Source organism: Somniosus microcephalus, chromosome 4 (assembly GCF_052327205.1).
Source record: "Somniosus microcephalus isolate GS21.2 chromosome 4, FLI_Smic_1.0, whole genome shotgun sequence".
Classification (NCBI taxonomy): domain Eukaryota; kingdom Metazoa; phylum Chordata; class Chondrichthyes; order Squaliformes; family Somniosidae; genus Somniosus; species Somniosus microcephalus.
The window spans coordinates 294,421,802-294,434,859 of NC_140990.1; the positions used below are offsets into that span (position 1 = coordinate 294,421,802).

General features: G+C 39.5%; 1 protein-coding gene across 1 annotated transcript; it reads right to left on the reverse strand.

Moving 5' to 3' along the window:
* Positions 1-8,958: 8,958 nt before the first annotated feature.
* Positions 8,959-11,568, reverse strand: LOC147120552 (transcription factor 15). Its single transcript, XM_085986653.1, has 2 exons — positions 10,946-11,568; positions 8,959-10,640 (listed from the first exon to the last, which is right to left on the reverse strand). Exons 1-2 carry the CDS (start codon positions 11,390-11,392, stop codon positions 10,608-10,610), a joined length of 480 nt encoding a protein of 159 aa, XP_085842779.1. The 5' UTR covers positions 11,393-11,568; the 3' UTR covers positions 8,959-10,607.
* Positions 11,569-13,058: the final 1,490 nt, after the last annotated feature.

The following is a 13,058-nucleotide window of genomic DNA, read 5'->3' on the forward strand; positions in this document are numbered from 1 at the left end:
GCTAGCACCTCCTCCCTCTCGATGCTAATATGTTCAAGTATGTCACAGTCCCCTTGCCCGATTTCTATGTCTGCATCGTCTTTCTCCATAGTGAACACAGATGCAAAAAATTCATTTAAAACCCCGCCTACATCCTCTGGCTCTACACACAGATTGCCACTTTGGTCCCTAATGGGCCCTACCCTTTCCCTGGTTATCCTCTTGCCCTTAATATACTTATAAAACATCTTAGGATTTTCCTTTATTTTGCTCGCCAGTGTTATTTCATGGCCCCTCCTCGCCCTCCTAATTTCTTTTTTAAGTATGCCCCTGCACTTTTTATACTCCTCTAGGGCTTCTTCTGTCTTTATTCTTTTGTAACTGCCAAAAGCCCCCCTTTTATTTCTAATGCATTTTTGTATATCCCTTGTCATCCAAGGTTCCCTTTGCTTGTTGGTCCCACCCTTGACCTTTACAGGAACATGTTGGCGTTGTACTCTCTCTATTTCCCTTCTGAAAGTCTCCCACTGTTTTGATGTGGATTTTCCTATAAGCAGCTGCTCCCAGTCCACTTTGGCCAGATCCTGCCTTATCATATTAAAATTGGCCTTCCCCCAATTTAGAACCCTTATTTCCGGGCCGTCTTTGTCTTTTTCCATGACCACCTTAAATCTCACCGAATTATGGTCACTGTCGCCAAAATGCTCTCCTACTGACACTTCCACCACTTGCCCGGCTACATTCCCCAGAATTAGGTCCAGTACCGCCCCCTCTCTTGTAGGACTTTCTACATGTTGGCTCAAAAAGCTCTCCTGGATGCACTTTAAGAATTCTGCACCCTCTAAGCCTTTCACACTCTGACTGTCCCAATTTATATTGGGGAAGTTGAAATCCCCCACTATTATTACCCTATTATTTTCGCACTTCTCTGAGATTTGCCTACATATCTGTTCCTCTATCTCCCCCTGACTGTTTGGGGGCCTATAGTACACTCCCAGCAAAGTGCTTGCCCCCTTTTTGTTTTTAAGTTCTACCCATATGGCCTCATTAGAGGAACCCGCTAATATATCATCCCTCCTTACAGCAGTAATTGACTCCTTAATTAATATTGCAACACCCCCTCTCCTTTTACACCCCCCTCTGTCTCGCCTGAAGATTCTATACCCCGGAATATTGAGCTGCCAGTCCTGACCCTCCCTCAACCATGTCTCCGTGATAGCAACAATATCGTACTCCCATGTGTTCAACAACAACTTCAGTTCATCCACCTTATTTGCAAGACTCCTTGCATTAAAATAAATGCCTTCCAGCCCTGCCATATTCTCTTTTGCCTTCACATATTTGCTCTGCCTTCCCAGCTGACTTGTTTTTCCCTCTGTATTTGGCCGTAAATCACCCCCTACTATAGCTCCACTCTGTACCCCAACCCCCTGCCAAGTTAGTTTAAACCCTCCCCAGCAGTGCTAGCAAACCTCCCCGCAAGGATATTGGTTCCCCCCTGGTTCAGGTGTAAACCGTCCGACTTGTACAAGTCCCACCTTTCCCAGAAGCAGACCCAGTGATCCAGGAAACTAAAGCCCTCCCCCCTGCACCATCCCTTTAGCCACGCATTCATCTGTTCTATCTTCCTATTCCTATACTTACTAGCACGTGGCACCGGGAGTAATCCAGAGATTACAACCTTTGAGGTCCTGCTCCTTAATCCTTCACCTAGCTCCCTAAATTCTTGCTGCAGGACCTCATCCCTCTTTTTACCTATGTCGTTGGTACCAATGTGGACCACGATGAATGGCTAAATTAAGAAAATGTTCCATCATCCAACATTGATGTGACTGACGAAGGGTCCTCAACCCGAAACGTTGACTCTGTTTCTCTCTCCTCGCTGCTGCCTGACCTGTAACATTTTCCAGCATTTTCTGTTGTTATTTCCGATTTCCAACCTCCGCTGTGTTTTGCTACTGTATTGATGTGTCTCATTTTGACATGCAAAACAATTGACCAAAAATGTTAAAAAGAGTAGATAATCTTCGAAGAAAGTTTAGAGGTGTGACTATCAGAATGTTTGTCGTCTTGTACCACATACTGAGAAGAGGCAGATCAATTGAATCATTTAGCCTGGCTTAGTTGAAGTTAGACCCCAGGAGAACATAGCCTGTAAGTTTATGAATGAATGATCAACTTATTACTGTGCTCGTTATAACTGCAAGCTGACACAAAATGATGCTCTAGCTTCCAATCACCTAATGATATTGCTATTTAAAGAAGAAAAAATACATAAACCTGATGTAATAGCTTTCTATTAATTGCTTATAAACAAATGAGGCCGGCGGACCAATTTCCTGTGGCCCTGCCTCTTTAGGAATGTGTAGTGTGCGCTGTACCCAGATTGAGCCCCCATTTGGTCACAATCTGAATTTGGCCATTGATCATGGTTTACAACACATGTCACAGCATGCAAGAAGGCAGAAAATCCCATCTTGCCTCAGAGAGTATCAATTTCAAATGTGCAGTTTAATTCTTACTGGTATCCCGGAGGAAGAGGAAATCCCTATAAGACTCCTCCAAGATCTAATCACCACCGCACCCTAAAACCAATAAAAAAAGCTCACAAAGGTACACAGTACCTTGGACAACTAATGTGCTACGTGGTCCAGAATTTTGACCATAATGCTGAGTCACCGATTTTAAACATACCTCGTTGAGAAGTTGGTCAACACAGGCCAGGCATAATTGGAGCAAAAGCCACTATCGGTGTTTTTCACGCACAGCTTTGTAACCAGTTTTATCATGATATCTCAGTGAAGCTTCCTGCCCAGTTCTGGCCAATATTTATCCTTCAATCAACATCACTAAAACAGATTAACTGGTCATCATCATATTGCTGTTTCTGGGAGCTTGCTGTGTGCCAATTGGCTGCTGTGTTTCCTACAATTATAACAGTGACTACACTTCAATAAAAAGTACTTTATTGGCTGTAAAGCGCTTTGGGACGTCCAGTGGTCGTGAAAGGCGCGATATAAATGCAAGTCTTTTCTTTCCAGTCTCCTAAGCTATAGTGAATGGATTTCCTATGGACACTGAGGGGGAACTGGGAACAAAAATTGAGGTAATTCATACAGTTTGAGAAGGGAAGTGCAGTTACGGCTGAGCTACACTTTCAGATTAAATATTTTGAACTGCCTTTAATGTTAGTGTCTTTATTCTATGGCATGATCACTATTCGAATCATAATGAGCAGGTGAAAGACCAAGACCAGACAGAACTTGACTTTCTTTTTAAATGAAAAACTGCATTGCATGCAGTTTTCTGCTTTGACATTTTGTTCTCTTTGTGATGTCACAGTCAGTCTGTAAGGGGGAGATATTAATTTGGATTTCAGATTCCATATCTGTATTGGCCTTTACAGTTTAGAATCAACTAACTAGTGCCCTCAAGTGGCTGAAAAATGCTGAAGAAAATGGATAAATTGATTTTGTAGTTTGCAATCAGTTATTATGAATATATTTGGGCTTCTTGGCACATTTCATCACAGTGCAGTTTTCAACATATGATTTTATATTACTTTTGGATGAGACATTAAAGCAAGGTCTTGTCTGCCTTTGAAAGTGAATGTAAAAGATCCCATGGCACTGTTCAAAGGCCAGGGCGGTCTCCTGGTGTCCTGGCCAATACTTCTCCTTCAACCACTACCACCAGAAAAATAAAATCCTATTGTTCAGTGACATCGATGTAGAAACATAGAAAAATAGGAGCAGGAGTAGGCTATTCGGCCCTTCGAGCCGAATGTCTGCTCCACTTGAAAATAGCCCACATACTTTCTCTCAATTAATACTTTTCACATGAGAAAACATAATTGAATTAAAGCAATATAGAAGTGAACATTATTCCTTGAATACAAAAGCAAAATACTGCGGATGCTGGAAATCTGAAATAAAAACAGAAAGTGCTGGAAATACTCAGCAGGTCAGGCAGCATCAGTGGAGAGAGAAACAGAGTTAACGTTTCAGGTCGATGGCCCTTCGTCAGAACTGGAATTCCCTGAATGCAGCTATCATTTTATATAATCAGAATATTTTTATAATCAGGCATAATTTATTATTTTTAATTTTGTTTGACTATATTATTTGTTGACAAACTCTTTCTAATATTTAATTAATGTTTCTCATTTGAGAATAAAAAGCAAAATCAATCCCAATTCTTCCAAAACTGTTTTAATCCTAGAGCAACAGAAAATGCTGGAAGAACTCAGCAGGTCAGGCAACATCAGTGGAGAGAAATTTGAGTTGACGTTTCGGGTCGAACCCTTCTTCAAAACTGGAAAGAAAAGAAATTAGATCGAAGGCAGGGCTGCGATCGAACAAAAGAAGTGAAAGAAACAAAAGAGCTAGACGAAAATCCTAGAGCACTTTGAAATTGCACTGTTGGTTCTAGTTACAACAATACTGAAAAAGATTTGCATTCTAAAATTGTGAAATACCATACAGCTTTCAAAAACCCACCACCATCTACGGTTACTCAATAGTTCATGGATGAATGCATTGCTTGGAATGACTCAGGTCTGATTCTCGTTTATGGTGTATTAGCTGTTCTCAGTCATGCCTAAGTATGTCCATATGCTGCAGAGAGGAAAACGCAGCCAAGAATCATGAGCTGATAGCTCTCCAGTGACCCTGCTGGAAGAGAGCATGTATGGTCGTCAAACAGGTTTGGGTTCATCTGTGACACCTCTATGGTCAGTCTAGCAAGGTATCAGAGGGTTGTCAAACTCTACGCTCACATATGTTACGGCATAAGGACAGAAAATCTGAAAGAAATTTGAAAAAGAAAAAAAGTAATAAATGCTTCAATTGTTGGGCAGAGGAAAGAAGATCTCCCCTCCCCACTGGCAGCTCCTCCAGAAACAATCGTTTTAGATGTAAACACATTTAAGTATTCAATGGTCAGTTGAGACTCCAATTAGATATCATCATTCGGATAAAAAGTGTCCAAATTGGGCAGGCTGTCAAAAATGGATGTTCTGCTGCAAGATGCTGCCAATGCATTTAGTAAATATCATGTCCTATTTTGTTTTTAAACCATACTGAAACACCAAGGGATTACATGTCATTTTTACATCAATGTTTTCTCCACTGTGACTCTAAGATTGGACAGGGAAGCTTAAATGAAATCCTGTTTCAGAATGCTGGATCTAACAGTAATTTATACTGTCATCCACAGTCAAGAGCATTAAAGACTGCAGCCTGTAGATATCTCCCTAGATACCAACAGCCCAGAGACAGCTTGAATGGGAAGCATTTCTTACCTGACGTAGTTTTCACTCAGCTTCTATTGATTCAACCAAAACTAACACAACTGCCCTTTTTGGAGATGTTTATGCTTGAATGTCAATCGAGAATGGGGCTGAATCTCTGATCTCCGATTCGAGAGGCAATCTCTTCGCAATTGACGAACATTTTCAAGCAACATCAAATGCATCTTTGCCTTTATATTAAAATGATGATCAGTGCACATGTATCCAGCTAGCCAAAGGAAATCAAAGAAAGATCAGCCCTTAGGTCAATATGACATCCAATGTACTGTGTGGGAAAACATTCCTTGTGTGAAAATTGGACTTTACAGTCATATGAGAACCCACAACCTGCATAAATTGGAGATGAATCATAGGCGGTCATCACTGACAATGATGGACAAACTATTATCATCATCACCAACAATAAACACCAGCTCCTCGCTTGTCCATGATTGAATAAATCTAATTTATAGAAAGTCATATATTTTGCTAATTTTGTGCAGCTTAGCTCATATAGTTTCAAAGTATTTAAAGTTGCATTTCATTAAAATTGTAATATGAGTGTATGTTATAGAAAACAATACATAGCAATTAAGTACAGTGCATGTAATATCAAACTGTGGAGACTGTTTAATGAGGCACCTTTTTAAAATGCATTAGAAAATGTGGACAATTTTTGAGGGCACCCAGTGCTCTGAAGTAATACTGAACATTTTTCTGGGTTTTTTAATCAATGTTCCTGTATACACATAATCAGTGACTAAGATTAACAGAACAATGCAATATTAACATATTTTGACCCAAGGTTATGTAATTGAGTAAGTTGCTAGTTAATTCATCCTGTGACATTAATTTAATGATACCATGTGGCAATGAATGATTTTGAAAACAAAACTGCCCAAGTCCTATTTCAAAGTACAGCATGTTATATATATTATGCACATCAATCTTGTCTAGAATTGTACATGTACAATATCAACATCATTTAGTGCTTTGAATTAATTAGTCTTGCATGAATAAAATCGCATTTTTCATATTTTAATTATTGATCAAACTGTTGCGCAGCTCATATGTACAACTTTAAAAGAAATCAAGCCAGAATGAATTAGATATGATGTTAGGCTTGGGCAGTTAAGTTCAATTGGTGGAAAAAAGACGTTACCCCCCACTCCTGTGGGATTCACGCCTGTAAGTTAGATTAAAATTACCCCCTTCATGTCTAAGACCCTTCATTGTATAATTGATGGACACTAACAGCAATTCATCTTAACCCAATCTTGCTTAAAATATTTTTATTATAGAACATTTTAAAAGGATTTTTATGCATGTTTACTTATCCATCTTAGAGAGTCTATTTAATTAGCTTTTATGTCGGGTGCACCTGTTAATATCTTGTGTAGCTATTGAACAAAAATGTGAATTTGTGAATGAACTTGACACCTTAGTCAGGTGACAAATCACAATGCCCCATTATTTCCGATAGGAGGCTTTCTGCGTGCGGATGCCTCCTATCGGGAAAAGATCTACGCCCTTACCTGAGGGCTCCCGAGGTCCGGACACTTCCGCTTCTGGGCCTCTCCCCGATGAAATGCGCAAGGCCCACGTATCCCAGGGACGCATGTGGTTCGCAAGCGTCCCTGGGATCACATGGGCCAGGCGAGCCAATGGGAAAAGGGAATCCCCCTTCATGCTTTTGACAAATAGACCTGTCAAAAGTATGAATGGAGATCACCCCAAAAACACATCAAAACATTAAATCAATTTTTAAAAAACATCACGTTTTTAAAATGAGTTAAAATTACATTAAATTAAATATTTTAAACAAAAATTTATTGTTTTGAAAAAAATAATTAAAGTTTTTTACGGGGCGAAGAATAAACTTACCTTGTTTAAAAGTATTTTTAAATTATAAATGAGTGAAATTAAAAAAAAATTTTTTTTTAACTCTTATGCTGGTAAAAGCAGGCCTTACACCTGCTTTTACCAGGCGTAAGATTTCTAAGGGTTTTCAGCGGGCGGAGGTTCTGCAGAAAGCGGAACTCTCCACCCGCAGAGGCCCTTCTCCAGGGCAGGCGTGCGATCTGTCAAGAGGATTCTTGCATGCTTCGCATGCCACGGTGGCACAGTGGTTAGCACTGTTGCCTCACAGCGCCAGGGACCTGGGTTCGAATCCGGCCTCGGGTGACTGTCTGTGTGGAGTTTGCACATTCTCCCCGTGTTTGCGTGGGTTTCCTCCGGGTGCTCCGGTTTCCTCCCACAGTCCAAAGGTGTGCGGGTTAGGTTGATTGGCTATGATAAATTGACCCTTAGTGTTCGGGGGATTAAATACGTGGGGTTACGGGGATAGGGTGGGATATGTGTTGGTGTAGGGGTTACGGGGATCGGGTGGGATATGTGTCGGTGCAGGCTCGATGGGCCGAAATGGCCTCTATCTGCACTGTGGGGTTTTCTGTGATTTCTGTGATTCTGTGACATTTGCGAGGTCCCTATGGGTGTGTACACAGCTCGTACACACCCGTAGGGATCGGAAAACACGGGCCAACGTGTATGCTATAATAGTTACGCCTAACAATGTCATTTGATGCAGGCGTTTAGGGCAACTAGGCAGCATGCATCTCTAAAGAGAGTTGAAGAAGTGATTTATTCATTGAGGCTCCTTCACTTTGGAATGCAGACCCACTAGATATGGTGAATTCCCCAGTAACACTGCAATAATGTGCAATTCTACCCCATGTGCCTTTTTCTTAGCATTAACAGCAGAAGCTTTCAATACTGCTTGATACATTTGAGTGAGCAAAACCATTGGCTTTGGGCTAAGACAGCGGAGTCTAACATCACTTCCCTCCCTTCCCTCTAACCAAATAATTGAAAAATGCCAAATCAAGAGATGCATGTAGAGTGGGTGTGGCCCTTCCAGAAATGTTATTTAGGTTACTACACAATTGTGGAAAGTGCTTATCACTGTATGATTGATATATACTAACAGCAACTCATCTTAATGCATTCTTTCTTTAAATATTTTTATTGTCAAACATTGTTAAAGGATTTTTATCCTTGTTTACTTATCAATCTCAGAAAGTCTATTTAGTTAACTTTTATGCACATGATGTGTGGGTGCTAAACAAGAATCTGAAATTAGCCAGTATTCATTCCTTAATAAGGCACTGGTGGTGACTTATGAAATCCTATGTAATATGTGCGGTGTGCAGATTATGAAGTGCATTGAGAACATTTTAATCTATTGATGGTAGGAAGATGGCAGAGCTGTTGTCACTGTCAATCAACAGCTTTAAAATACACTCGATCATGCCTTTCCCTGTCATGAAGAGGCATTAAATAATCAAGCACATTTGTGATCCAATGTTACAAGTAAAGCAATAATTAAAACTGTTTAATACTGTAGAATGCATCTGCACACAAACATCCTGTCATTCCACTAAATGGACCCTAAATTAGATCTTGGCTAATTTCAAGTAGGTAATAACCACTTGCATGAATACTAAAAGATTTTTTGTTTAAGGTATGCACTCCGGGGTGCTGTGCAGAAAGAACAAGATTAAAATGCTCAGTAAAAATGTAATAATTAGAATAACTATTGCATTTAAGTAATCTTGTTAGCCACATGTTAATAATTATTACTTCATTGACATATTATAAACTAGAACAGATGAAGATAATAAAAGCGTAAGTCAGTCTGAATAAAAGTATTTTATTTGCATAATCATTAAATAAGTAAAAATTAAGAAAATAACCTTATCTTTAGAGGAAGACTGCATGCTAAATGCTTTTTTCATACAAATTCACATATAAATTTAACCAGACTGTTTAAAACACATTTACCTGAGAAATCTAAAATTCTCAATATAAAACCATGTGAAAAATAAACCTTGGTGTCTTGTGCATTAAAATTAAAACTTGCTCCATCTGTACATAATAAATGTAGAACTTGTTTTAATCTGTACATATAATATGGGCTAATTTTATCCAGACCATGATACTGGACCAAATCACAATGGGGCCAATACTGTTCCATCTAAACAAGGCTGTTTTTGTCCATTGCAGATGGTATACATCCATTTTTCTTTTAGTATTTGTGCAATGGTACCAGCAACTAACAGCGCAACATGGAGGAAAAGGTGAGCTGGTGCTCTTTGCACTTCCATCAACCCACTTTAGCGTCGAAGAATGTTTCGATAAATTGGTTGATTCCAAAATGCACATTAAACCAAGTTGCCAATAGTATAGCTGGAATACTGTGCCACAAAACATTAATTTGAAACATGATTCCTACCTTCAAGTGAGAGAGCCTGACTGCAAAGCTGCAGATTATGTTTCTTTGAAGAGGCACAATACAAAATTAGTTAAAATTCAGGAGGAATGGCGGCTGCACACAGCTGCTGTATACAGTCCCCGTTCTTCCATCATTCCCACCAACATGGTGGATAAGGCAGTCAGCTGTTACAAGCAGCTGTTTGTTTTGCACTGCTCTGCACTGCTGTCAAAGTGAGCAATTGAACACTTTGGGTGCAGCACATAAAGTGGGCATAAATCTACCTGACTTTGCCCCCAATTTAATAACAGCATTTAATCAAAACAAAATCATCAAGTAGTTATACTGCAGTGAAATGAAACACATAGTTGGAAGGAAACTATTATTGCATCATTAATTTCCTGAAGCACCTCAAACTAGTGTCATCAAGCATAGTGCACAGTATTTCAAGTATCATTTTATAATGGAAACAAAACTGTAGATAGTAAAAGAAAGTAGTAAATTGTAGTAACACCATTACAATTTAGGGGTTTGTAGCAAACAATCTTCCTTTAAAATACATTCAGATATATTTTCATAATCTATGGAGGTAAGCAACATGTTCGTCGTAGACAGATATTTCCCCTGTTATATTAGCACTGAGGGACATGGTCTGGCATTGGCTTCTGGAAACTGGTGGTGACGTGTTGTGAAGACCACACTGACAGGAGACACTGTGTGTCTGCTCAAGTTACATCATGTGTCACTGGTCTGAGAGCCACAACTTTCCTTTCGGTTGAAGATGCTGAGGTTTAACATTTCTGTTCCTAAAAATAACTGTAATGCCAGGTGCAGCTTTACTCACAGTGTTAGGTTTCATTGATAGAACATCCTGATTTGAAAACTCACATTGTAAACAGAAAGTGCAAATAGACATCCTCTTATGGACAAATCAGAACATTAAAGTTCTCTTTTACAATAAATAATATATTATGTAAACATATCAGTGCAGTAAATTGTCTTTGTAATTATTCACAGTCAGTGCAGTAGGAGTTGTGCATCTCATCCAGTGGGATGTCCTCATAAACGTCAAACAGTAAGGTGCTTTTCCCCTTCTCTAAGCTGAAAATATATATGTATGGAACAATTATGCAAAGTGAGTTCCACCAAATAACACATTTTTAAAATTCATTTCTTTAAGAAATTTGCAACTCTCATTTCTTTTAGTAGAAATTCTGTCAATTCTTCAACTTAGGTGAAAACTTCTATTTGCTTTAAAGATTGCAACTATCAACCAAGTGCGTTGTCACCTTCAATTTTCTAATTATTTTCAATATTAATATTACTTGAAAGTGATTGCAAAGACATAGTTCACAGGCTTGTTTAAAAGTTGTAAAATATATTAATAATATGTTCAGAAATCTCACCATTTTCCTTTGATTACTAAGGCAGAAGGTGCATATAGGTCTGGGAGCTGCCGTGTTTACATCGCTATTGCTGCCCTGCATAACAGCTCGATATTTTAAGCAGGGCTGCCCGTCCAAACAGTCCTCTCCCAGGAGAAGGACATTCGCCAGATGGGAAATATAACTGGAGGCCAAGCGCAGCGTCTCTATCTTCGATAGTTTGCGGTCTGCTGGCTCGGTGGGAATGAGTGTCCTGAGAGCTGTGAACGCTGTGTTCACACTGTGGGTTCTGTCCCGCTCTCTCGCATTTGCTGCTTGTCGTTGTTTGCTGATACCAGTTGAATACATCTTCCTCTTCCTTTTCCCATTGCCGTCATTCTGACTGCTCTCACTCCCACTCTCAAGATCCTCGATATCAGAAGCAATGGTTTCTGCCTGACAGGATTGGATGCTCCCTGTAGACTTCATTATGCAACTACGATGGGAAGAAGCTGGAAATTGTACACCATAGGTCAGAAAGCCCTACCATTTCCTATGATAGAAGTACCCAGTATTTCAAAAAGAAAAGCTGATTGGATCCATGTCCACTTTATCCCCTGGCAGTTCAGCTGGCCATTTTCTGAATGATTACTACAAATAGGCAAAACCATGTGGCTTCTGTATAAGGTAAAGAAGGGCGGAGCTGTTAATCTTTGGAACATTACTTACCTTTAAATTAAAGCTGTAGCAATGCTTTAACTTCATTTCAAAACTACAGAAATATTTATTTCACAAATGGGATTATTTTGATATAAGCCATAATGTACAGATATTTAAGCTGTGAAGATAACATTGTTTTGAAATACTGAGATTTTTGTTTACTTCCTGGCATCTTTTCACTGCCATTAACCTATATCATGTGTAGTGCAGTGTTGCTATGGGGGAGCATTTCCTCTGTGTGCTGGGTGTGGAAAAATCCTAAAGGTACACAGAGGAACACTTCCACCTATGTAATACTGATTATTCAAATCAAAATCATACACTTTAATACCATGGAATCTGGTAATGCAAAGAAAGGGTTAGTTGGCTGAATGTTTATAGGACATAGGATTACATAGGACTACGTAGAATATACAGCACAGAAACAGGCCATTCGGCCCAACCAGTCCATGCCGGTGTTTATGCTCCACTCAAGCCTCCTCCCGTCTTTCATCATCTAACTCTATCAGCATAACCCTCTATTCCCTTCTCCCACATATGCTTATCTAACTGCCCCTTAAATGCATCTATATTATTCACTTCAACCACTCCCTGTGGTAGCGAGTTCCACATTCTCACCACTCTCTGGGTAAAGAAGTTTCTTCTGAATTCTCTATTTGATTTCTTGGAGACTATCTTATATTGATGGCCTCCAGTTATGCTCTTCCCCACAAGTATCTCTGTGTCTACTCTATCAAAACATTGCATAATTTTAAAGACCTCTATTAGGTCACCCCGCAGCCTTCTCTTTTCAAGAGAAAAGAGACCCAGCCTGTTCATCCTTTCCTGATATGTACACCCTCGCATTTCTGGTATCATCCTTGTAAATCTTCTCTGCACTCTCTCCACTGCCTCTATATCCTTTTTATAATATGGCGACCAGAATTGTACGCAGTACTCTAAGTGTGGTCTAACCAAGGTTTGATACAAGTTTAGCATAACTTCACTACTTTTCAATTCTATCCCTCTAGAAATAAACCCTAGTGCTTGGTTTGCTTTTTTATGGCCTTGTTAACCTATGTCACTACTTTTAGTGATTTGCGTATTTGTACTCTGAGATCCTTTTGCTCCTCTACCCCACCCAGACTCGCATCCTCCAAGTAATAAGTGACCTCCCTATTCTTCTTACCAAAATGTAATACCTCACATTTATCTATGTTGAAATTCATTTGCCAATTATTTGCCCATTCTGCAAGTTTATTAATGTCTTCCTATAATTTGTGGCAGTCCTCCTCAGTATTGACTATCCCCCCCAATTTGGTGTCATCCGCAAGTTTAGAAATTGTGTTTATGATTCCAAAGTCTAAATCGTTAATATAAATTGTGAACAACAGTGGTCCGAGCACTGATCCTTGTGGAACACCACTTCCCACCTTCTGCCACTCTGAATAGCTAC